At 45.7% G+C, this 26,953-nt stretch overlaps 1 protein-coding gene across 1 annotated transcript; it reads right to left on the bottom strand.

The window, feature by feature from the left end:
* Positions 1–118: 118 nt before the first annotated feature.
* On the bottom strand, positions 119–25,238 carry MOB1B (MOB kinase activator 1B). The gene is made up of 6 exons (XM_063415307.1): positions 25,032–25,238; positions 10,083–10,249; positions 7,517–7,610; positions 5,717–5,850; positions 4,395–4,558; positions 119–4,106 (listed from the first exon to the last, which is right to left on the bottom strand). Exons 1-6 carry the CDS (start codon positions 25,043–25,045, stop codon positions 4,029–4,031), a joined length of 651 nt encoding a protein of 216 aa, XP_063271377.1. The 5' UTR covers positions 25,046–25,238; the 3' UTR covers positions 119–4,028.
* Between the last annotated feature and the right edge of the window lie 1,715 nt (positions 25,239–26,953).

The following is a 26,953-nucleotide window of genomic DNA, read 5'->3' as shown; positions in this document are numbered from 1 at the left end:
ACCAGGGACCCAACATCATCCTTGGGTGTCCTGGTCAGATGTTTACAATATATGAGGGGAAATCTATTTACAAGTAGGAGACCACTGAGGAGCAAATCCAAGAAGAAAATAAAGAAAGTCATGGTCAAACATAGCTATTTATTTTCTCTTATAAACAGCCTTCAGGTTCTTATTGAAAAAAAAAACCCTAGGATTTAAATATTCTGCCCCATCACATACAACCATCTGTATACATTATTTACAACTCTCAAATAAACACGGTGCGGATTTTCAGACATTCAACTTAATTTTTTTTTAATCAAAAGCTGTTTTCATTTAAAACTGAAATCTCCATCAGTGACTACAAACTGAAGCGGTATTGGCACAGTTAGCTCACAGTAAGGGTTCTCTCCTTGCATTTTACACATTACACTGCATTTTTTCCCATATATTTCAGGATTCTAAAGGAGGAGGGAAGGTTAGCGTCGCTTTCGGAGGTTTTGTTGCTTTCCAAAATGGCCTTGTACTGAAACCTCGTTTGTTTTTACTGAAACCTTGTTCATTTTTATTGAAACCTCGTTCATTTTTACTGTATCCTTCTCTCTCCCAGTGCACATCAAGGCATGTGCCTCTATACACAACCACAGCATTCCCAAGTAGTCAAACAGCCATGATAAGAAGTGTTCCCTCCGCGACACGGCTCGGAAAATTGTCCCCAAGTTGCAAACGTACAAAAATAATGAGTATAGTTTAGTGGCTATAAAAAATTAATCTCCCCTAAAAATACAATATTCTATGAACAATTTGGGGAATTGGTTCTTCCAACAAAAATAAGGTAATTGGGTATTTTCCTAGGCTGCAAACTGAACCTAGCAAGAGGAAACCATACGAAAAGCAGGGAAATAAGAAGGTTTAACACTGAAAATCACCAATGTTAGTCTCATGTTAAAAGAGAAGATATCCAGGAAAAAATGATGGGCATCCATAAAACTGCCAGTGGTTTTAGGAGTGAGGGACTGGAAAAGAGACAACTGCTACCAGCGGTGAAGGAAACGAGATTCGGTGCAAAAGTTATTATTTCTGTGGGGAAAAAAGCAAGGAATCCCTGTTTGCGCTGCAGCTCCTTAAACAATCCAACTATAAAAGGGGGGTTATGTAGAGTAACAGCACTGTGGCAGGCAGGAAAGGAGGAGAGGGCAGCAAGGAAAAACACAACTACCCAAAAGGATGTGTTTATAGTAAAATTTTGTCTGGTGACACAGGAGAAAGGAAGAGGGGTGAGAAATAGAAAGGAACAATCTGAAAGGTAAGTTGAGTCCATAGCAGCAAATAGGTGTCCTTACCTGCTGAGGGTCAGGGACACTGGGAGAGGGCTCAGTTCCTAAGGACTGAGTAAGGACAGTGCTCCTGTCTGTCTCCATGGAAAAGTAGAAGTTCAAAGCTCTACATTGCATAGTAAGCAGGAGAAGAAACTGGATACTTGCAGATGGGCTGCCTGCCCCTCAAAACGTGTTTTTTCCCCTCAGCACCTGCACCAGCAGAACGCGGTGGTTTTACTCCTCTTTGCACGTGTAACTTGTATCCCTGACTCGGACAGCACATCCCACATCCATCCACCTGAGCACCGTCAGCACTGCCAGCGGTGGCTGAGCTCTGCGGACTCTGCTCTTTGCCCCTTCCCAGCTCCAGCGAGGTGCCCTCCCCAAGTCACCACCCAAATCCCTGACAAGATCCAGTGTGCTGGTAGCAACATACCACCACAAACCATAGGAATTCGGGAGCCTGCCAGTGGAAGGCCTGAGGCAGCTCAGGAAGCACACCCTGGTTCAACCCCACTGACACTTCCTGCTCCTCATGACCAAAGCTGGAAGGTTTTGTCTGTGAGCGCTCATCACCCCTCCAAGTCTGCAGTGGGGCCCTGGAGCAGTGCAGGGTTTGTCTCTCTGGGGTTTATTTGGAGGGGCAGGGGGTGTCCCCCCCCTTTTCCTCCCATAAATGCACTGTTTTATAAACACATTCACTCGATCCAGATTCCATTGAGTGGCATTTCCATGGGCCCTTACTCCAAGAGTGTAAACACACGTCAACTTCTGGTCCCACAGCTTTCAGAAGCAAAACAATGAAAAGCTGCAAAAAGAAACAGCACGGGGATCCTAAATCCCCACCATTGCAAACACATCCTCAGTGATGTTATTTTCAAGCGCTGTGTAAATAAACAATGTGTTCATACAGCTGTCAGGCAAATCATGATCTCCAAGCTTTTATTACGTGCCCAGAAACTATTTGGTCAGACTTTCTACTGCCAGATATTGAATACAAAAAACACCCTATTCACCTAGGACTCATTTTTATACTCTATACATTCCAATTCTGATTGGCTGAACTGTGGCAGATGCCTCTGGATTTCCTGAACTGGCCATTCAAAAAAAGAAACTACAACAAGAACTCAGCCCTCCCAGGGCAGAAGTGTGCCAGGAACGTGAAGCACTGCACTGCCGTGTCCAAGCAAATCCTCGTTTCTACATTCATCCTTTTTGCTTCTTGCTGGCACGTGACACCAAACCAAGGAGTCACCCTGAAATTTAATGGGAGACATCATCTGTTTAGCATCTTGGAGCTCCTGCCTTGCTCACTCTGTATCTAAACCATGCAGCTTGAATTTGGGAGATGGGTTGCTTTTGCACTGTCGGGCGGATGGTGGCACAGGAAAAGCCGGAAGATCAGGATCCCCCATGGGAACCCAGCAGCTCCCGAGGGAGTAATTTCTGTCTGTGCTCAGCTGTTTCCTGCTGGCTGTGCCATTCATCTCTTCTGCAGGCTCCTGCACACCAGTTCCAGCTTTACTCAGCATTTCTGGTCAAGCCAAGCCACACAAAACAAAAGCTCAACTTCTCTGTCATGTGCTCACCTTGGCCTCACCTGTTCCTTTTCCCAACAGCTGGAGTTCCCTGAAGATGGGCAGTGATTTTAAACAGGGGAGAACACCATCACAATAACATAACTCCAAAGCAGCCCATGAAATTATCTCCCCTCCAAGACACATTTCCTCAAACAGCAAACAGTGGCCACCAGAGCCCCTCCTCAGAGCCAGGCTTTGCATTTCTAACTTAAAACCACCTTTCCACCAGTTATTTTGCAAGCCAGGTTTTCATTATTATTATTATTACTACTATCCCAGTGCAACTTTTTATAGGGAATATTTTCCCTAATTGTATTTGTGCAAACTACCTGTTCATTTGGCAACTGCTAGGGGAACTTAACAAGCTGGCTGACCCAACCGATGCTTTCCTGCTAAGAAAATAAAAGCAACTATGCGAAGTCCCATGGCAGCAGACATGGAACTAACTACTTGCTAAGCACAAGGTCTGTGTAATTTTGACACCACCTTCACTGTTCTGCTTTAGCAAGAACTTCGCTTTTCTTTGTAAGAAGTAATCTAGCTTTGAAAAATTCTATATTCATCTCTAAAAAAATAAGACAAGTATTTGTATTAAAAGCTGGAGATCATTGATTTCAGCAAGTTATGGCTTTTTTTTTTTAGTGTAAGCATAGACATATATATCTTTTTAAAACAAGTTTCAGTAAGTGTCTGGGTGTTAGTACATATTTTCTGTTTCCAGCAATGTTCAGTATTGTATGTGCTTTGCACCTCAGAAGTGAGTCTGCCAAGGCACTTAGAGAATGTAAGCAAGTCTTCCAGGGACTTCATGAGAATGGGCTACCACTGACACAACACAAGAACCCATCCACCAGCAGAGTCAATCCCCCAACCAAGCACATTTCCTTTATAAACACTCAGCACCTGCTAGAAATTCCACAATGAATAACAATAAAATAATAATAATAAAAAAAGCTATTTACCACGTGTCACTAACAGAGAAAATATTTCCCCTAATAAAAGCACAGAAAGTAGATCTCAGTTGTCACTGGTAACAGCACAGGGGGGTTGTTTTGTTGTTTTCTTTTTTAAAAAAAAAAACAAATTAACAAAAAACAAATACCACACGCTCACTTAAAGAAACAAATGACTTCATGAAGTCCTCTTCCTTTTATCTGTCCTTGGAGGTGAGTTTTTCAATCAGTTCTTGAAGTGGTGCAAGTTCTCTTCTATCAATAAGGTTGAATTCCTGTGACAGAGATGAGGAGAAAGACACACATACCAAGTTTTGTGGATACAGCTCAGGTGAGAAGCCTTATTTAGCCAGAATTCATCTGGCAGTCAACTCTCCAAGCCCAGGTTTGGCCACTACAGTCTCCCCTGCCCATCTGCCACTCACTGACCAGCAGTGTTCCACTGCCTGAAGCTTTTTCTCCCTTTTAAAGGAAGGTAATTAAGAAAATGCGGATTTTTTTTTCCACAAGGGAAGGGGGATTATGTGGCTTTGACATGAGAACCCTGTTTGCAATGTCCTTACCTGAACAAAAAATATAAAGTGCTTGAAAGAAGTGTTAAGGTGTGCCTCTTCCTGCAGCTGGATCACCGGGTCAAAGTGCTGGTGGTAGATGTGAGCGTAAACTCTGAAGAGACGCTTGAGAATTGTCTTGGCCACTGACATGAAGTTCTTTGGGAATGGTACGCCTAGGAAGAAGAAAACAGATGGCTTGTTCTTCAACTCCCAGGCTACGTTTGTCTGTTTTGAAAGCCACTACAACCCAGATTCAACAGCAGACATTTGTCACTGTACAGGTTTTATTAAAATTGGCTGGGAAACGGCAACCAGCTACTGGGAGCAATGAACTCTTTAGCTGTCACTTCCCCAGGCTAAAAAAAGATATGCATCAACCATCTGAAAAGAGGAAACCTGTCTAGCTTCTCCTCAACTACCAGTCTCCCTAGTCAGCTTAGCTCTTCTGCAGCCTTTCCAAGTGCTCAAGTCCTGTCTGAAGGCCAGAGGCCCAGGCTCTGGATGCTCTGAGGCCAGTCAGCACCTCACCAGTGCTTTCAGGTCTCACCATTAATGCTTCCATGTGCCTGCTTCAGCCTGCCCTGCACACACGTACACTGCATTTCCTCCTCTGCCTGCTGCAGCACACGGGAAATTCATACTTAGCTGGTTAGTCTGTAGCCTCTGAATTTCTCTCTGAAGGCAGGGTTTCTCTAAAGAAGCTTAATGAAAATGTGTCAAAAGCCTCAGAAACTATCTACAAAATTAAGGCAACTAAGAGACCTCCCCTGATATCTTTTCTAAACTGTTGGTTGGTCATTATTTCCCTCCTGCTTTTCTGAAAGAAGCCTCTTTAAACATTTATTTTTCTTCTTCACTTGAAAAAAACCAAGCAAAAAAAAATCATTAACTTAAGGTCAAAGCTGCAATTCAGCTTCTTTGGAGTAAAGGCCTGAAAGTTCCTCACGACACCCAAACATCTCTTCTTTGACAAAAAGCTGCCAGTTACTGGTTGCAAGGATCTGAGACCCCCTGCTTTATTTCTAAAGAAACAACTCACTGTTCCAAGTGAATAAAACACCAGACTCAATGAACAGAGACAGTTATTCACTACAAATGGTACTTCCTGCACCCAGAATTGTGACAGGTGTTTATTAGGAGTACTGACACATAGATCAGAGTTCAGGTATTACAACACATCTTAAAAGATAAGTGTGTTTAGACAGATAATGTAACCTTCTAAACCTGCCCTACGCATCAATCACTAAGCAGACCTTCTAATGCTTGAGGACTGGAGTGTTCCTGTGCAAGTGTAACCCAAGTGCACCGTTCATTTGCAGTTATCCACTCACCTATTTTAGAAGGAAACAGCGTTTCATCATCCAGCTGGTCCTGGACCCAGGTCATCAGGTAATCAATGTACTTTGGTGCGGAGCACTTGATGGGTTTCTTTATGTTTGTGCCATCTGCCCAGTGGTACTCGTACCTGGGGTGAGACAACGAGGCATTTAGCAGCAGTGATTCACTCCTGATGGGCCTGCAAGGCTGCTCCTCCTGCTCCCCGTGCTCCCACACCCTCCACTGCCCTTCCTTGGAACCAAGGTCCGAGTGCTCCACATCACCATCGCTGCTCCTCACGCAGCCTCCCCGCTGCACTCCTGCTGCACTGCTTCCTGCAGGCCTTCCCAAACTTCAGCCACGCTGCCACAGCAGCTGGCAACACTCCACATCTGCAGCAGCTGCCAGCCACACACATCAGACCCCGCCAATTTAGGGAATTTCTTTACATTTGAAAATACTCGTACAAAATTTTGCATAGCTGAAAGCCAAACTAGGTTAGCTCTCGCCAGAGATCCCGAAGTATGGCTTTTCTACAGACACAGGTAGGTTCCTAGGAATGCTGTTAAAAACTGGGAACTGATATAAAGTGCCTTTCAGCTAAAAGAAGAGGTTTGAAGCAATGTGTGCTGGTGCAAGGCGTCCTTGCCCATGGCACGTGGTTAGAATGAGATGAGCCTTAAGGTCCCTTCCTACTCAGACCAGTCTGGGATTCTGATTCTGTGACTGAGAAAACCTCTAGGCTACGTACACGACCAGACAGAAGCAAGTCCTCATCAAATTAAGAATGGAACAGATCTTTTGCCTGGCTTGGGGAATGCAGCTGACACCAGTCCAGATGGTGGATAATCTTGGAAAGATATTGCTTTAAAACCCCAAACACACCTAACACAGGGAGTCTGACAGTACCAGCTCCCAAGTGAACCACAGGGTTTGTATGTTAGAGATCACACACGGGGTTTTATGCAAATCTTACTGCATCTGACAAATCCGTCCTCTCAATTTGTTTAGCAAATTCGGTTTTGTCGGAACAACTACTGGGAGAATATTTTCACCATAAATGAATTTAATGAAGGACTATGAAGGTGCTGCTCACAACTGGCCAAAAAATCCCCATTTTTCTAATAGCAACAAATCAGAGGGTCTGAAAGCATTTTAAGATTTTATCTAAGAACACATGCAAAAACCCCACACAGAACAAATGTAGCATGTGTCTGGATTTATGAAGAAACAGGATTTCTCACCACCCAGTACCGTCCTAATACCAAGATTTAAGTAGTATTCATGTAGGACAAATATCAACACTTAGCTGAGGTGGCAGGATCAATCCAGAGCCAGAGCAAAACAACAAACTGAATTAGAGAGCAGGAAAAAGCACAAACACTGGATGTCTCAATAAAAGCATAAGCAAGAATACAAGAAGGGCACAGGGATTCTTATCCAGACATCTACTATTTCTACAATACCTACAAGGAAGATTTTGGTAAGCCCTAACAGAATGCCTGTATATAAAAACTTTGAATCTTCATTTAAGAAGCCTTCATTATTCTTTCAGGGAAAAAAAGGGGAAAAAATTTTTGATAATTAATTTACTTCCCAGGTTAAAGGAAAGAAACAAACAACCACCAAACAAATATAAACACAGACCAAAAAAAACAATTTTCTATTCCCCACCCCCTTAACAGAAGTTTAAATCCTTTTCTTTCACATCCTTGCCACCCAACTCTGGCACTCATCTCAGGTAGTCTCAAATTTTTAAATGAAAAATCATCTCAAGAACTGCACCCATGAACAGTGTGAAAACACGCTCTTACTTTGGGCCAGCAGACATCACGGGGCAGCTGTCCTCCGTGCAGAAGTCTGTGATGGTTCCATACAGCATATTGATCTGGTTGAAGAAGTCGACAGCTGAAAAGCATGGAAACCACCCGTTAGCACTCTGCAGCACAAGGGCCCAGACTGTAAAGCACAGGTTCTGGAACAGTTTTTGGGAAAAAAAAAAACAACTTCATTGTTGTTGCTTTTTTAAGATCCATTATAAAAGAGATGCAGAATGCAACCACCAGCTTTCTGGAACAGCCTCCAGCAAGAACTATTTAATTGTTCACTGCAGCAAAACCTTCAGTTGGAAAAAGAAAAAGGAAGGAGAAAGCCTAGTTATTTCCTTTCCTGAAAGTTTGGTGCATTTTACTACAATCCCAGATTCTACTGGGCAAGTGTGGAATCACAGAAAGATTTTCAGCGTACACTTTCCAACTTGAGAGAGCAGGTACTCATTAGGTGACAGTGGCTTCCCTCAGGCTTTGTGTTCCACAGGCCCACCTTTCCCAAGAACATTTCATACAGTCCCAGACTGCTTCGGGTGGGAAGGGCATTTAAAGACCATCCAGTTCCACCCTGCCATGGGCACGGACACCTTCCACTACCTCAGGTCGCTCCAAGCCCCGTCTGGCCTGGCCTCTGACACTTCCAGGGATGGGGCAGCCACAGCTTCTCTGGGCACCCTGTGCCAGGGCCTCACCCCGCTCACAGGGAAGGAGTTCTTTCTAATAGTCAATCTACCCCTACTGTTACAGTTACTCTTGCATTTAATTATTCCAAACTCTTTGAAAAGAAGGTCCTTTTTCGATAACTAAGGGCAGATTCTGTCGCGAGGAACTGTGGTCACTGCAATCAGTTTATAAAATCCACTTTATCTGCATGTATCTTTCAGAGGATAAACGGCCAAGATTAGACAAACGTCACTGGAGCAAGTCACAGCTCAGCGGATGCAGGACACCAGCCCTCGCTTCTCAAGTGCCCACAGGAACTGTTAATTAAGTTTCCATTCCCTGCTCCCAGCAGAAACCACAGCCCACTGTTTGCTTCAAGGCAAGCATGTTCAGAAAACCCACACAGGCTCCGAAAAAATGACTGATTATGGCAAATCCCACACTTGGAAGTCTCAAAATCCACATGCACATGGAAATCATTCCCTGAGACACCAGTCAGGCTGAGAGCTGAGCTAGAAGCAGCAGGGCACAGCACGTTTGTTTTTGTGTTCTCAGGGTCAAGAAGGGTAAAAGCAATGATTTGAAGTCACACATTTCATCTTTTCACGAGACCTCTCTGTGAGCAGAAGGGGCTCACAGCTACCGCTGGTGCTCGGTGTGGGGCAGGGATGCTGAGGGAAGGGTGCGCATCATCAGTTCACTCTTTAATTACACAGCTACAGTTTCATTCCAGCTAATTCAGCAGTTCTAAGTCATTCGAGAAGGGAAAAACTGCTGCCACACAGGAAAGCAGAGACGCGGAGTGAAGGAACCACCAAAAGGGAAGGATGCCAGCAATACATGAAGCATCTTTAGCAATGCTTACTCATGCAAGTGGGCTGGCTTTTTCTCTGCTCAGTTTTGCAACGCAGTGTGAATTAACTTTTGCAAAGGATGTTGTCAGCAACTCCAGCCTGCCCTGGAAGCAGTGGCAAGTGGAGCACCAAAGCACTGCATGACTGGTTGGGAACAGGAAGGTGGAAGTTCAGTGTGACAGTTTCACTTCCCAAACATGTCAAAGAGCAAGAAGAAAAAAGGCAGAACCACAGAAACAATTAGAGGACATTTAACTCAAGCACAATTTCTACTACAGTGCACAATCAACCCCATAACACCACTGGAGCACATCAAGCCTGAGAGGCAAAAGATGAGGAAACACCCAGACAGGGCACAGAGCTTGTGGCAGCCAAAACTGTACAGACTACAGAGTGCAAAGGGAGAATCCATTCTTTAGGAGCAGAGGGCAAAATTCATGCAGCAGGGAGAGGGAGGAGGAGGAAACAAGGTCAAGCAATCAGAAAATGCTAATTTAGGCATCATTGTTTGGCCTGAAAGCAGAGAGTTTGGACAAACAGCTTTAGAGGAAGTGAAAAGAATGACATCAGAGACTTACCATAGCAAAGGCTCAAAACTTGGTAGGAACTAAAGGAACTAACTTTAACAAAATTACGAAACCCATTAGAATCACAGAATCACTCAGGTGGGAATAGACCTCTCAGATCATCAAGTCCAACCTGTGGCTGATCCCCACATCCAGCTGTTCCCTGGACATCTCCAGGGATGGGGACTCCAACACCTCCAACGCTTGACAACGTTTTCCATGAAGGAATTCTTCCTGATAGCCAACCTGAACCGTGAGGCTGTTTCCAGTCACTCTGTCCCTGCTCCCTGGGAGCAAAGACTGACCCTCACCTGGCTGCACTCTCCTGTCAGGGAGTTGTAGAGAGCAAGGGCCCTCAACCCCTTGCACTCCTTTTCTCCAGGAATAGAAAGGGCCACACATCCGTCCTCCCACAGGTGTCAGCCCACTTCCAACACCCCCACGATAAAGAAAAGGCCAGTGACTCACTGTTAACTGCAACCCATTCATTTAAGTCTTCCCCCTCTGGAAGCATCACAGCCATCCGGAGGTTGCCGCTTCCCAGCGTGGCCTCCGCATGTTTTAGCAGCTCGTACTGATGAGACCCCTCAGGAATATTCTTCTTTGGTTTGAAGGTTTTGGAAGAGCGACTACCACTGCAAAAGAGAGAGGAAATATTTAGAGACTTTTGGAACAGGAAGTAAAAAGGAACCAAGCAGACTGGTCCCAGGTAAGGACAAGATTAACAAGAAATACTTCAGCCACTCACATATTTTCACGTTGCAACAGGGTATTTACCAAAAACTGGGATGCTAAAGCAGCAGGTATTCTGACTTTTTTAAAAACCATTTTCTGACTCAATCACTTCCTTACCTAAAATTTTGTTTGGAAAAACATGGACTGGCTTAGAAAAAACATTTAGACGTTTGAATTTTAAACCATGGCAGTAAGCCTGGATGGCACATGAGCCCCTAACATGCCAGAAACATGATGTGTAGAATTAAATATTTGCAGGGAAGTGTCAAATGAGTCAATATTTGTGAGTATTTTTGTGTATGAGCTGAGAAAAGACTTCTGTCAGAATAAGCAAACTGAGCTCTGAATTCCAATGTAGTGGAAAGTTGTGAAACCCAGACAGCACAATTCTCATTACATTTTATCCAGATCTCATTTCTTTATATAAAGACTTGGCCAGTGTTTCACCATTTCTTGAAGGACCAAACAGAATGTTTTATTTGTGGGGTGCAAGGGTTGTCGCTCTTTATTCTAGGAAGAAACCCTTTACTTAGGGAGACATTCTCCCCTGTGAGAGTGGTGAGGCCTTGGCACAGATTGCCCAGAGAAGCTGTGGCTGCCCCATCCCTGGAGGTGTCCAAGGCCAGGCTGGAGGGGGCTTGGAGAAACCTGGGCTAGTGCAAGGTGTCCCTGCCCACGTCAGGGGGTTGGAACGAGATGGGCTTTGAGGTCACTTCTAACACAAACCATCCTGGGATTTTGTTCCATGATCCCAGAGCTGCTCTGACTCTCCAGGGCTCTGAAGGAGCGGCAGCAGCCTCTCCTTCCCGCAGGCCTCTGAAGTAGTCCTGGGTGTTGTGAAGGAGGGCTTGGCTGGACTTCCAGGGATCCTGGGATGGTACACCTGCACAGCCACTACATTCACATGGACACCCAACCAACACCAGGGCAGTGTTGGCTGCTGCTAAACACAACCAGGAGCCAGAAGCAGAAGGAGGGAACATCCTGCTCCCATGTGTTCTGTTACACGACACTTCTAGCTGCTTCTAGTCATCTGCACCTCACCCTAAGCCAGGATACCAGGCACAAATCCTGAATAAAATAATTGCCTCCCAGTGGGAGTGAGAAGCTTCTGTGGCTCAGGGAGTTGCCGTCACCTCCCACCCCGCCAGCCACCTGCATCTGGTGCCAGGCCAGACTCAAACCAGCTCTGAACAAAGAAGAAACTGAAAAAAACCACCAACAAACAAAACCCCCACATCTCTTGACTGACTATTTTACTTAAACCAAATTATTTTCTTTTCAGGAACCCAGCCACTTTAGAGGCACTTTGCCAACATGAGGAGTGAAAATACAACCTAAAACATCTGGAGAGCAGAAGAGACTGGGATCATTATCTTTCCACATGTGTCGGAGTAAGCAGAAGGAACCCAGCACAAGCTAAACACAACCTGGAAAAAGGTTATGAAATAACTAATCTAAGCCACTGTTTGTATTTTAACACAAAGAGTAAGCCCAAGAAAGGGATGAGGGTTTGGGAATAGGGCAGAAGGAAAGCGTGGTGAAGGAATTCCCTAAGTAAGGAGTTTATTCTGAGAAACTCTGGGTAGGAATTCACCACACCCACTCCAGTTCGTGAGTCTGCCAGACAACACACCAAGTCACTGCAGATCTGTTGAACACCCTGCACAGATCCACAGTCAAGGAAGCAGAAAATGCAACATGTTGGGAAAAGCTTCAGGTAGCATTAATCTCTGCTCCCCTCTTCCCAAAAACAGGGGGCTCTTCCCTCTGACAGCTGTCAAAGGCTGTGACAACAGAATGGACTACTACCCTAAATAAGCTGTTCCATCCTTGCCTCCAACACCTTTCTCATCCCTCCTTCTCAAATGCAGCACAGCCACCCTAAGACAGCAGAAACGGTCTCACACGAAAGGCAGGCAGGCATCCAAGAGGAAAAGTAATTAGGATAACTGCAGCCTGGTAGTCGTCGCGTGCTATGGAAATACCTGCAATTTTGGCAATAAATTATCAGAATTCCATGCATTTATGCAGTTCTCTGAAGCCAGTTGACACACTCCTTGAGACATAGCTCACAGATAGCCTAATGCAGCCTCTCTAAGCCAAAATCTTTATAGGATGTGATTTTTCTTGGGAAGTCTGGTTAAAATTATTGCAATAATAAGCAGTATTCCAATTATCTTTCTAGTCCAGCAGCTCTCCTATTATTTAACCAAAAAAATTTATTTTTTCCTATTATGCCAATCTGTTTCATGTGACAGATTCAGAAAGTTGTCTTCACCCAGGTGTATTTCCTCAACTCCTTGAGCCATGAGTGAAAAAACTAACTTTGAGGAGTTATGCCTGGAGGCCAACAATACACACAATCACCTATGTCTGGGTCATGCGTGACATTTTATTTTCAGCTATGTTCCATAATGGAAATAGCCATTTCTGTCAAGGTTTTAAAATGCTTTAAAATAGTACGCAGCACCTGCTTTTTCCTAGTAAGAGTCTCTGAGCACTCCTTCATATTAATGCAGAAGTAAGAGGGGACAGAGAAACTAATGAAGATCCCATCTTCCTTGGACATAAAAGGAGGAGAAACGAGGAGAACGCTGCACTATCCCCACTATGTGCCACAACCAATATGCAGCCTTGCAAGAAGAACTGACTTCTCAAGAAATTCCTGCGATTCCGAGGAAGCTTTGCTTTCTTCACTCCCACATGTGACGTTTCTAGCAAATGATGCCCTTCTATTTTTACAGGGAGCTGCAGCCCCAGCAGTGCCAGCTGCAGCCAGGCCCAGCACTAAATGAGGAACTGTGTCTGAGGCTGTGTGCGGAAGAGGGGCTCGGGAGCCCTTCCCACCAGCATGAGCCCACACAGCCACGTCACAACTCGCCTGCAAGCAAGAACACCACATTTCCTCCAAAGCTGTCATTTTAGCCACTCATCTGCTGGCAGGGGGTGGGTTTTGTGATGCACGTTCTGCAGGCTGTTCTGTCTCAGGCTGGTAAAGAGGATGTTTCCAGAAGAAAGGAAAAATTTGAGGTGTTCCGCTCACCCCACACTGCCTCAATGGCTCATCTCAGCTTCAAACACAGCACTGGCAGATGTTCTGCACTCAAAGCAGCCTCAGCTCTTGATAAACTTCCCAGTTTATCCCAGCTGCTCCCAGGAGCAGCTCTTGGGCTGGCCTAGCTTAAACCTCCTCACCCCCAACCATTTGTCCACAGAGCCTTTCAGCCGAGATTTTTATCCATTTCCAGCAAGTCTGCTGCAGATTTGGGGAAACCTGAATTAAACCAGGCAAGTTTAGGCTTCTAATCCATAAAAACTAACCCTTCACAGCTTGTTCTCACCACAGAACTAACCTCAGACTCCCACCTGCTGTGCAGTGGCAGCATCCACCTGTGTTCCTCTAACTGCTCCATTATGCTGAGGCCCCCTTCCCTGGGGTAAGGAGTGAGTGACTAACTCCTGCAAGCACAGCTGTAGCACTCAGCGTCTCCCCAAAGCCATCACCACCACGGCCAGGCTGAAATAAGCCCTTCTAAGTATTTGGAAAAGCTCAAGAGAGTCTCAAAAAGCTGAATTCAAGTCAATGCACAGAACACTTACGCAGGGCATGGAAACTTTTCCTATTTTAACTCCGGCTTTTTCACTTTCAAATGCCTTTACAAGCATTAATTAATCCCCAAAAAGTATCTTTGAAGTATGAATCATTAGTGTCTCATTACACAAGGAAACTGAGGCAGCAACTCACTGCCACAGGCCAATAAGTTCATCAGAGAAGCCCCCAAGTTTTAGCTCTGCACTTCTTTGTCTCCCTTCTCCTGCTGTGCCTCTTTTTAAACACAGAAACACTCTAAGATCCAAATTCCAGCAAAGCAAACATTTCCAGCCTTTAAACAATAATACAGGCCTTCAAATGATAACATCTTGCTAAGAATAGAAACATCAGAGTAAGATTGGTTTCTTTCCACCAGCCAACAGGTCAACACAGAAATTAAACTAAAAGCTCAAGCTACTTTTTGACAAGGAAATCAATAGCTGCAGCCTTTAAACATATTTTCCCTGTGACAAGCACAGCATCAGGACAGCAGGTAAAATTAAGTTGAACATGTTCAAAATCTGCACCAATGAGATTGAATTTGAGCATTTCTATTTATAAAATGGAATAGTCACAACATTTCTGTTCTGAAGAGAGTGTGAGAGCAAAGCACTGCTTCCTTCAGTTCTTACAGCACCAAAAAGTCAACTTTTTCCAATCCAATTCCCATTCATTGCAGTAAACCTGTCTCAATCCAGTCATGAATCTGCAGGTAACAAAAGCAAGGCAAGAACTGAGGATGCATTCCATGCAGCAGCTCTGGGAAGCAGTTTGGAGCTGCCAACTCCTTACACAACACAGTTGCTCTCCCAGAGGGTAAAGCAATGGTTTGAAAGCAATTCCAAGCCTAGAGCTCTTGTTTTGGTTTAAAGAGGAATCAGTGGCACTGACTTGAAAAATTTCCCCAGACACATGGTCATTCCTACAGGAACAGAATCCATGAGGTTTATTGTTACTACACCACAGAGTAACTTCAATTCTCTGTAGGCTTTTGAACCTGAGGATGCTTCTCAGGGGGTATGGTATTTCCTTCCACTGGAGTACTAGCAGGGAAATCAGTGTTTCTGTGAGATTTTTCATTCTCTACCCATCAAGGTGGGGACTGAAATCTGGCTTCCCCTTCTAGGAAAAAAGGCTGTCTTCACAGACTGAAGTTCCCCACAGATTGGCAGATGAAAAAGGCACAATCTCATGAACAGCTCTTAAAATCACGGGTCCCATCATACGCAAGACTCTACTCGTTAAAGAGCAGATGTTTATCAGATGACTCACATCCAGGAAAAATTCTTTAAGGTAGCCTTAAGGAACAGTTTTGCTTTTGCTTGCCCCAGCCACCATCCCCGAGTGTCAAAGACAACATAACCCATACACATCCACACTCTTAAAATGCATTTTTTTTCTGCCAAACATACACAGTTTAGAGTCAGTGACTTCGAGCCAATGTGAGATTGGTCCAGCACAACTCTTAAAGGCACCAGGACACAAAGGTTTCCCTGAAGGGAAACCTTCACTGGCTGAGCTCTGAGCAGGGGACAAGTGTCTGGTGTTTGGGGAACTGTCACTTCCCTGTGCCCTGACTCCCCCTGCAGCGGCACACAGTGCAAAATCCACAGGAACATTAGATGGCTACAGCCTGTTTTCCAGCCAAGCCAGGCACCTACGCTTCCCTCTGCCTCCGTTTTCCTGTCTGCAGGCTGAGAAAGTGCCTGTAAACAAGCGGGAGGTGTTATGCTACAGCACTGGTGCCTGCTACAACTTCACCCGATGGTGTTCCTGCTGTTTACCAACTTAGATGCAACCCTTCTCCCAAGTAATCACAATTCCCAGTACAAGGAACAAGCAAGAGTCCAGAATCCCATCCCATGACCGGGAAATCATCATCGGTTTGCTATGCTTACAACCAAAATAAATTCTTGTTTCATTTACAACGCATTCATTTAATACACTTTCATCTCCTGGAAAATCCTCAAAATAAACAAAGCAAGTCACAGTTGCCCTCACTGGATACTACCAGAACCCTGTCTGTGCACTCCAAACACAATTAAACTCCCAAGGCAGCCAATGGTTGCGGAAGTGACTCAACCTCTCCTGCCCTGTTCCCTGCAGGATTAACAGAGAGGGGCAGGCCAGAGCCACGAACAGCAGCATCCAGTGGTATCCATCACAGAAAAGCTTGGGTCAAAGTTTTCCAGCCAATTGTGCCCTCCTGATTTGCAGAGTCAGGCAGGCAGGCCAACACGGGGACAGCACAGGAACTGGAACATGTCTGTGGCACAAAACCTGCAGGCTCCCCAAAGGCTCGCTGAGCGTGTTTTACGGATGTCACTACACTGCCACTCCCAAGTGTCCCACAGACTTTTTCCGAGCTTTTCACCAAACTTGAAACACATTTTCACTCTCGTTAGCAACAAAAAAGCTTGCAACAGAGACCCAAATACCTCCACATGTTCTCCTATTCCTGACATCCATTTGAAATCCTGTAGCATGAGAGGAATCAAGATTATCACAAACATTTTGTTGCACACTCCCAGGAATACACTGACTACCTTGAGGCAAACACAATACTGTCTTCACCCACAAAATTTCAAGCTTACTACAAACAGACTTTATATTTTTAAGAAAGATGAGCACTAATCTTGGCTGTTCTGTTGGGGCCTTTCAAACAGACCGAGGTTCCTCAACTATTTCAACATAAACATTAACATTTATGTTGACACACACACCCCCCTCATAGAACTGTAAATAATCCAAACTAGATTTTATGTCTTCTAATATCCTAATAATATCCTCACATAGTAATTGTTTAAAAGAGGGCTACTGGAGCTTTGAAGAAGGTAAACATGAAGTACTGCTTTTCTAACTGCTTGTTTTTTCCTGCGAGATGGAGTTCAGTATTTTGAACATTTCAGTCCCTAATTAAGCTCCCTGCAAGCTGAACAGAACTATTTCCTCACTAATGCTCCACTCTTTTCTCAGGGATCCCTTATTTCTGTCAATTAGCATCAGCTCACTCAAAAGGGAGGGCACAGCATGAACTCCAACCCAAGTCAGAACTTCACTCAGTAATGTTTCCAAGTTTAGTTTCCAAAAACGTTCAAACCTCTTCACTGCAGGAATGTACCTAATGCACCATTCAGTGGACACAACCACGCTTTTTTTTAAAACCTACCCTTCCTCATATATGAAACTGAGCCATTCATAAAAGAAATACAAGGAAATATGTGAAGCTCCAAATCTGGGTTGCTCCTTCCAGTGACACACTGGATGGCGTTCCAAGGAAGGACCCTAGAAGCGTTCATAAAGAAGGAAGGTTTACTAAACCATTTACATAGGGATGAAGGAGCTCAAGGTCTTTCCCCAAATAACTGAGAATATCCTGGTGCCATCTGGAGAGCTCCAGCCTGCCTCAGGCAGCCTCACATGCTGCCAGTCTCTTGAAGCATCGCCTGGCTGCTGGGGCAGGAGGCAAAGGGAGAGCATGTCCAAGGAATACAGCAGGTGATGGATGAGCAGTGTTTGCCTTCCTGTGATTCCTTTACTCCAGCACTTCTTCCGTGTGATGAACAGGGACCAGCGTCCCACACAAAAGGTGTCCTCTGCTTTCCACAGCAAATTGCTCCTCTTGCATCACAGATTTCCTTACACTCAGCTGAATTTTCTGTCTGTCCATGACTAATGCCCTCTGCATCCCAAGCTGCTGCTAACAGTCACACCCTGTAAATACATTTACAAGTAGGAAGCAGAGCTTTGCAGAAAGCCATCTACAACCCACTGAGAGTGATAAATTGCAGTAATAAAAGCTTGGCTCTAGTATCAAATTAGATCCTTACTTGTACACCAAATATAGTGTTTGGAGAACATGCCTCAGAACATGGATGGCTTCCCAAAACGCTGATCAGTGCCTTTGGAAACCGATGCTTAATGAATGACTAAAGCAAATCTAGTCATACAACCTAAGAAATCGCATCAGGGCTTTTCTAAAGGAAGAAAAAAAAGACTTAACTGAAGAGTTTAAGACAGTCTTCAATCCTTTTAAACACAATAAAAAGAACCATCTCCTAATGTGCTTAGGGAGTAGGCAGGTAAAGGAGAAATTTACCTAAATTTTCATGGGGAAAGAGCACTTTTTCACTTTAGCACTTTCTTAAAGGCCCTCTACTGTAATCCCCACACAAAACAAGCTGAGAATAGGAACGTGGCAAAGGACAAATACTCGGCAACTTCCCAACAGAAAAATCTCAAACAGAGACAGAAGATTACACTTAGACTTGGATTAAGAGGCAAAATGGGGTCTGGATCTAGGAACTAACAATCATTAGAGGCAAGAAATTACACAGAGAACAACAGGAAGAAGGAATGGACAGGAGGCAGCAATGAATAATCTAACAGCTTTCCAAAAATGCACTGCATTATCTCACCCCCAAGTATTTCTGACACAACCCCCACATTTAATAAAATCCTGTGTGCGCCATGTGCAGTTATCTTCAGGAAAATTTGCTTATCTCTTCCAAAGTATCTTATCAGGAAATTGTAATCTTATCTTACCAGTTTGAAGCATCTGAAAGGGAATTACGGCTCCTACATAGACAGGAGCACATTTCTTTTGAAATTATTTAAGCTTAAGCATTTGACAGTTGAGCCTAAAGTCACTTCAACTGTTCTATGAATTTAAATATTCAGACTTTTCCTCTTTTATTTTTTCCACTCCCACTGCAGCAAGAAATTTTAATAAGAGCTGTCAATCACAAAAGTTAATGATAGGATATTAGAGAAGCTGTTTTTCCTAAAAGGTACACCTCAGCGTTTGAAAAAGCAGTATTTTCCAGCTGTAAGTAAAAGACAAAGTAATGCCATTTTGATTCCTGGATCCAGAACACTGAGCAAGTCCCTAAAACAATTAATCCATTCAAGCAAATCCAGGACTGTGCTACTGAAGTTGGGAAAAACACAACTGAAGCACCAGCTACTGAAACAAAATATAGGTTATTTCATTAAGGTCAAAATAGAGAACCCACCGAATCATTATTTGGTTTGAAATGCTTTCTGTATCAAAACTCAGTTGTCTCAATTTTTAGCAAAGGAGGAATTTACCAAAGCTTACCTAAGCTCATTTGTTAAGTTTGTCATAAAGAAAGGAATTAGACTTGTGATAAAGACAACAAATCTAGGCATTATGAGTCCTTATCTGCAAGATGTTCTCCTTCAAGTGAGGAAAGGATTAAGATTTTGTCAGTATCTCAGGGACACAAGCAATTAACTCCAGAGGCAAGTGACCACACTGAAAGATGAACTGGTGCAAGAACAGACTACAGCAAAAAAAGACCAAGTAAACCTCAACTAAAACTCAAGTGAAGCATGGGCTGGATCTCTTCAGGTATGTAAGAATACCAAAAGGAATGGATTCCTGCCAAGGATCAGCTGTGAACTGGAGAAGGAAGAGAAGAGAGGGTAAACAAGGTAGACGTGTCCTCACACACCAGAAAAAAAGCCAGAAGCAAAGCTGGAACAAGAAGCTAAGGTCACAGTTGGATTTCAGGGGGAAAAAAAGACATAAGAAGAGTGAGTGAATTTGCTTCCATGGACTGCTTTTAAAAGTATTAAAATGCATTTGCAAGGCAAAAACTACTGTTACCTTCATGAATTCTCAGGCTGGGACTGGCACACAAAATTACCATCCCCTCCTCGTGAACTGACTGCTGACTCAGGATTACGGATTAGAAACAGGAAGCCAAGCCTTGAATCAGACAGAGATGCTTTTTATTTAAGCTCACTGAGAAATTAGAAGTTATTTCAATCTTACTCTCCAGGAACCAATTTAAGCTGCATGGATACATGCAAATCCTCAGCTCTCATTCTCTTCTTTCACATCCCCTCCTCAATATTTTGAGGAGGGGATGTGAAATATTGAGCTGCAGTGCCCTGGGAAAGCATCTGGGAAATCCTTATACAGAGATGACAAAGCAAAGCACAGGACCCTCACAATCGCACATCATGAAATGTAAAGGCTAGAGAAATTCTTCAAATCTGTGAAAAGTAACAGTTATACTCAGTTCTAGGTGAAAACAGATTTTATAGCAGCTGAATTTATAACCCACAGTCTCCTTGTATATTAAAAAGGAGAAAAAAAACCCAAAAAAGAACAAAACCCAAAAAGCAAGTTCATTGCAGCTCAACTCCAATAGGAAGTGGCTTAGTTTACAAAGGCTAAAAGCGTCGCAAAAGCACATCCTGTGGTTTAGGCTGATTTGTGGGTCAGAGGCTTACTGACAGCTCTGGCAGCCAGATCTGCCTTACTGCTTACGAGGGAAGACTTAAAGTGGCCAAATTTAATGCAGTTACTTACTTCTCTAAGAAAAGCAAGCAGCTTAATTCTGTCAGCCTCTTGCAACCCTCCAGCCGCCCACCGCCTGGCAGACAAATGCTTCTAATATTTTATCTTTTTCAAACAAGATAAAAAAAGACTCTGTATGTCTCAGGACAGCATGAGATGAAACTATGACCCCATGGCTGTTGCCGCAAAGAGGCCCTAAATCCAAAGCCCTGCCTGGAAAGTAAAAGGTGACAAAGGTACTTGATAAAGACAAAAATCCCAGCCACTCTCCAGCACACAAATCACCCCCAAAACGGATCCTTTTTCCGCCACTCCTCCCTGCAATTAGCTAATGGCATTGGGTCACTTATGCTGCAAACACAAAGAGGGAAGGACAAACAAGGGAAAACAATCCTGGCATAATAACAAACAATTAGGAAGCAATTAAGACCGGACATCACTGCAGATGTAGTAAACACAACTTTCACACTGAACAATGCCTTTCTTCCTATGCTTTTTTTTCCATTCCAAACGAATGTTTCTATCTGAGTAGGAGCTATCTAACAACATTTAGAACCGACAATCACTCACTTCACCTACTGTATGTTCCCAAAACACAGCAGTGGGGGAAAAAAGCTCTTTTTGCAAGTGCCAGGCCAAGTGCAGGCATCTAACAGCCTGAACTGGTCTGCACAGCTCTGTGACTCCAAGGCAGACTCATTCTTGCAGAAATAAAAGCCAGGCAGCAGCTTCCTTGCTCTCTACCTCCAACCTCACTGATAAGGCAGCAGCACTCCATTATCTGACACCCTAAACCCCACGTTTAACTTTGCTTTAAGTTCACTGTCGGAGCTGATTCCATTTAAACTCCACCGCTACGGAATACTTTTGCTTTCCTCAAAACTCAAAATTACTGTTAACCAAGGCTTAAAAAAAATTCTTTGGGAAGCTGGCAATAGCTTTACAGTTCTCTCTCCAATTTACTTGTGGGAAAACTTGAGAGGCTTCTCAATCCCAGTACTTAAAAGAACCCCAAAGACCAGGAACTGGACAAATCACTAATGGTACCAGTCAAGCAGCTGATTTTATGTTAACACACTCCTGTGTGGAGAGCCCCTGCCCCGATCCCACAGTAGCCTTACGGTCCCTCAAGCTAAAACTGAAGTAAACAAATACATTGAAACACGGGGGGAAATATCAAGATGTTAGCTGTATTTCCCATTTCTAACAGTTTGTAAATGCCTATGCAGTGATTTTTCCAGGAGCAAATTCCAGTTTAGAAGTGCCTACTGGTCCCCGTGTGGGAGTCTTTGATCAAGAGGAGACAAATACAACTCCAAAAGTATGGAAGAAGCACTCACAAAGCACTCAGCTGCTACACTGCCCACATTATGAAGGGAATTCCTTGGACAAGGAGCAGCAACTCGGCACCTGGGGAAGCTGAGGAAGGGACAAAAACAAACAGCCCTCATGTTCTCCTAGAACAGGAGCAGACTGAGGAATTGGGAAGGCCACACTGCTTGTCCATCTGAAAACAAACCCATCAGCTCCGATTTCAGTATTAATCTGCAAGAGATGTAAGGGGAAAAAGTAATGCCTCACTACACCTGCACATATATTTACACACAAAGTATGATTTCAATTAAGAAAAAAAACCAACAAAACAACAAACCATGTGGAGCATCAGAAGCAGCTGCCAGGCTCCACTGTGCTGTAGAACAAGGTAGAGAATGAAGAGCACATCTTGCCCCAGTTTGGTTTACAAGTTAACTTGGCCTTCACTCACCAACATACGTGCTTCCAACAACAGCCACTCACCCTCGCTCACCTCCAGCAGCCCCTCGTCCTTCCAAGACTGATCAGGCAACAACCACTTAAATCAATCTCTTTTTAAAAAACCCTGGGCTGGAATCATCAGAGAGGGATTCACTAACCCAAAGATAGGAATTCTGTGGGGTTTTTTTAAAGAAAGAACTTCAATAATAAATCTGAATCTTTTCCTTTTATAAATAAATGGTTTTCATCTAGCTTCCTTTTCGTGTAAGTCTTGCCAGCAGAGGATAACAGAAGCATGTTACCATCTGGCACGCCCACCAGAACTATCTTTAATTTTTTTCCTTGGAGATGTAAGCTGAAGTACCTGCAACTATGCTGTAATTTCCTTTTAGAGAGAACTTACCAAGCAGTGTTTTTTGGAACTGGAGATATTTTCTAGTCCAACTCGCATTTTTAAATCACTTTTAAAGATTCAGGATAACCTATTCAGCCACTGGAGGGTTTACAAAGTCTTTTCAGAAAGGAAGAAACGGATCAGAAGGAGAAAACCACGGCGCTGAAAATAACAATTGCTGTCAAAACCGACTTGTATTAATTCAGTGACTTGCCTCACAAGACAGTCTTTTTATAGTGTTCCCCATAAGCAGAGAAGACAATGGTTCCCCTTGATTTTATTTTCCCCCCCCATGTCACCGGCCCTAGCAACAGGGAAGAATAGCCACGGATTTGTCAGCGGACAAGGCCCGCGCAAGGGGGGCCCCACACACGCCGTGTTATCCAAGCACAATCCCCCTGTTATTTGACAACAAGGAAGCCTGCAGGAGAACACAGCTTTTGGCACCGTGCTGGGTGTCAGACTGACAAGCTGCGGCCCAGTCCCTGACAATAAACCTGCACGACAGGTTCGCTGCCACGCAGGAAACCTTCCCGCTGCACAAGGACAATCCTCCCGCTGCTGTCCTCACAGCGAGCCCCGAACTGTGAGTCAGCTCCCTAAAGGACAGCAGTGTCACTGAGGCAGGGACAACAGCACAGACACCGCTGGCACCTCCACACCAGCGCAGCGACAAAGGGGTGGGAAAATACTGTGAAAGTTACAAGGACCACGCAAACATGGGGAGGTTTGCAGCTCAAAATGCAAGGTGGCGTGATTAAACCTGCGTACATCCATGCCCTATCTTGGAATAACTCTTATCAAGCCAAAATTCAAGCCTAACAAAAGGTGATGCTAACTTTCTGGATCCCTAAAAAAAAACGCCAACCAACCAAAAAAAGCCACCAAAACTCCATGTCAGCAACACAGAAAGTTTCCCTGGTCACCTTGAGGCCTAGCAGGCATCTTTTTTTTTTTTTTTAACTCATTTCTAGACTGCAGGCAAGCAAATTAGGTGCCATCTACAGCACTCTGCCAACAACAGCTGAGGCAGCTTTGCCAACATTTCTAGCTTTGCCGTGCACTAACTCCAGTTTCCATTTCTGAATTTCATCCAGAAGGATCACTTGGAACAATGGAGGTGGGGGTAAAAGTTTGCTTTCCTAGGTTTCAGAAGGGTCTGAAAAAAGAAACAAGCATCTCATTATTGCCTGTGACAGAGGGTGGAGGGTTTCATGCTTTTCCATTCCCAGTTCGCCAAATGGCACGGAGAGGGGGCTCTCTAATTTGCAAACCAGACTCCCAGGATACTCGAAATCCTGTCCCCCCTTCTCCACCGCGGCAGCTGAGAATTACGAAGGAGGGGGACAGCTGGGCTTCTCATTAGGAGCAGCGCGCCTCCATCCACGGACAATCATCTGCACCCACCTCCCGCTCGCAGCTGAGAGGTGTCGTACAGGATCCCTCTGGGGACACGGAGCACGATCAGCCAGCGGGCCGGCTACGGCAGAGTTAAAAGATAAATACCAAGGCAGGGACTGAGGAGGAAGCCAGCGCCAGGGTTATTTGTCTCCATGAGAACACAACTTACTAGAACACTCCAGCTCTCAGATAAAGTCTCTTCTCTAAGCCCAGGCCACGTTTACATCTGCCGGTTATCAATGTAAGCCTCTAAGAACTGTCAGATATTCGGGCAGCAGTCCTGCGAGCTGCTCGCACGGAACCCTGAGTGTGCGGGAACAAGGCCCTAATGGGAGCTTGGCTCTTCCAGGGTGCCTTTTCCAGCTGCCTTGACCACCCTTCTTTCCCTAGAACGCATCTTCGCCTTAACTAATAGGTCACTGAACCGGTTTATGTTAATTGTCACAAGTACCTCGTCTTTGTTTCCAAGGGGAGGGACCGAAGTTCATTCGGTTCTTGTCCACGAAGCAAAATTTCAAGTGGGGTTCTGCGCACACCTGAATCGCCGCCGACTCCCGAGGGAGCTTTTTCCTACCGCAGTAAAGCCTGGCCAGCTCCTTAGCGGGGCTCCGGCCGCCGGGGAGCCCCTCCTGCCCTGTCACCTGCACCGGGGTTCACTTCCACACGCCAGCTCCTAACTCAGCTGAGGCACACAATTCTACGGCACCAACCTCTGCCCGCCAGAAATGAGAAACACGCATGAAAATATCGTAAAAGCTCGGGGAGACCCCTCGGGTGGGTGTTTGACCTCGACCCCGCTCTCGCCGACCCAGCAACACCAACGTGCCGGGCAGCACGGCGCTCACTGGGGAGGTCCGCCGGGCTAGTGATCCATGGCTGTTTCCAAACTCGTATCCGCGAGGGGAAGCCGTGCGGGAAGGGGAAGCCCGGCTCGCCCGCCCTCCAAACGCCCTCACGGCGCGGCGGCCCCGCCGCTCCCTGCCGGCGGAGCGGGGCGGCTGCTCCCGGGGCCGCCGGGGGGCCGGGGCACAAAGGGAGAGAGCGGGGAGCGGACAGAACGGGCGCAGGCCGGCGGGGAGCGGCGGGCAGCGAGCAGGCGGGCGGCGGCCCCGGCCGCTCGGCGGGCTGTGCTGTGCTGTGCTGCCCTGCCCGGCGGGATGGCGCACAGCAAAAGGAAAGGACCCCCCGCACCCCGCGGGTACTCACAACAAGAAGCTCATGGCGATGGCGGAGGAGCGGGACCGGCGGCTGCCTGGACTCGGCGCGGCTCGGCTCCCAATGGCAGCGGCGGCGGAGGGCGGGAGGGTGCGGGGAGAGCGCCGCGGGGCGGGGACACGGCCGGCCCGGCCGCCATCGCCCCCAGCGGCCCCCGCGCCGCCGCCTCCTCCCTCACAGCTGCGGGGCTCCGGCACCTCGGGCTCCTCTCACGGCCGCGGGGCTGCCGCTCAGAAGTCCTTTCATGGCCCCGGGCACGGCCTTCCCACTTGGGCGTCCCCTCACAGCCATCCCGCCGCGCCGGCCCCTCAGAGGCGCCTCTGTGAGTGCCCCCGGACACCTCCATGGAAAAGAGGATATCCCGCCCCTCCAGAGCTCCCTTTCTCTTCAGAGACCACCATGAACCGCCCCTTCCCCACACTCCCCTGGAAACAGGCACCCCCTGCCCCTCCAGAGCCCCCTCCCCCTTCTCACCTCAGCCGTCAGGACAAAAGGGGGCCAAGTACCAGCCACAGGTCACCACCACCACCAGAAAAATAAGAGAATGGTGTTAACGGCGTTGCTGCCCTCCTCACTGAACTCTTATTTAACAAAAAGTGGCAAAAGGGATTCTAATATTTCTTAATATTTGATTTGTTAGCAATTTCTAACTGGGCTGGTGGGGGTAAGTGGTGAGCAAAGGAGGGGCACCCTTCATGTGACAGTATGGGCAGCTGAGGTAAAAAAAACCTGAGGTAAAAAAACCTGCAGTTTTTAAAATAAACCCTTGGCAGACAGATTTAGTCACATCCCAGTGTTCTTTATGGCAGAAGTTGCAATCCCAGGGTATAATTTTCACAAAAATCTGGCCCTGTTTAGGTCAGCAATAAGCCAGATTTTGGAGAGGGCACAGGACAGGCAGCATGATCCCCAGGGACTCCCTCCTGCTGCAAGGGGATTTGGCCATCCCAAAAACCTCACACTGCTGCAGGTAGGCCAGAGGAAAACCTGATGACTTTCAGGTTTATCAGGCAAATTCAGCACATCAAAACAGGCTACAATCCCACACAACACTTAACTTTCCATAAGGCACGTCAGGCGTTTCAGCTCCAACGCCTTAGGTGGCCACACTGACAGTCATCTGCTTCCCTCACACTTTTAAATGCTGAAACTGCATTTTCCACTCTGTCCTTCAGACTAAGTAAAAATGCCAGGTCAGTGCATTTCTAAGTAAATTAAAATTACACTGCTGTTTTTAGGACACCTTTAAAATCCAGTGTTTTACTGGGCAGCAATGGTGTAATTAAAAAGTATTTCACGACGTTTGCAATTCTCCTTTCGGCTGCATTAGCCAAAGTGTGGAATCGGTCTTGGGGCACTTTGTAACAGATGCTGTCAGACTAAGTTGGCCACGTAAATCAAACAGAAATACATCACTGATCTTTCTGGCACATTCCTGTTGGGACACGAACAACCTCCATTCCCTGTTCCCACCCATACACTTCCTTCTACCCACAGAACGTTTTACTTTAGCAGCAAGTTAAAATTAAATGCTGGTTACTGCAGTACAAAATACTTGGCCAGGAGAGACGCTTATGTAACAGGCAGGCTTTATGTCTCACATTAATTTTGGGCTGTTGGGGTAGCTGAGGGTCACATGAAGGGCTCTCCTCAGCCGCCACCGACCCGAGGGGCTGGCAGGGAGCTGCAGCCTTACGCAAAGAGGGGGGAGGCACGGCCCACGCTCCCGTGGCCTCGCCTCTGTCATCTCCGTTTATCCAGCGCACTGCAGAGCCTGAAGAATTCCTCTGGAAGGGCCCTCCGGCTGGCAAAGTGCTTCAGTCCTGAGCTGAAGTTCTCAGCTTTTCAGCACAGCTCGGTAAACACAGAACATTCCAGCAGAAAGCAGTATTAAAAAAAAAAAAAAAGAAAAA

Source organism: Prinia subflava, chromosome 18 (assembly GCF_021018805.1).
Source record: "Prinia subflava isolate CZ2003 ecotype Zambia chromosome 18, Cam_Psub_1.2, whole genome shotgun sequence".
Lineage (NCBI taxonomy): Eukaryota > Metazoa > Chordata > Aves > Passeriformes > Cisticolidae > Prinia > Prinia subflava.
The sequence above is the reverse complement of the archived record's forward strand: the minus strand, read 5'-3'. Positions and strand labels throughout refer to the sequence as shown.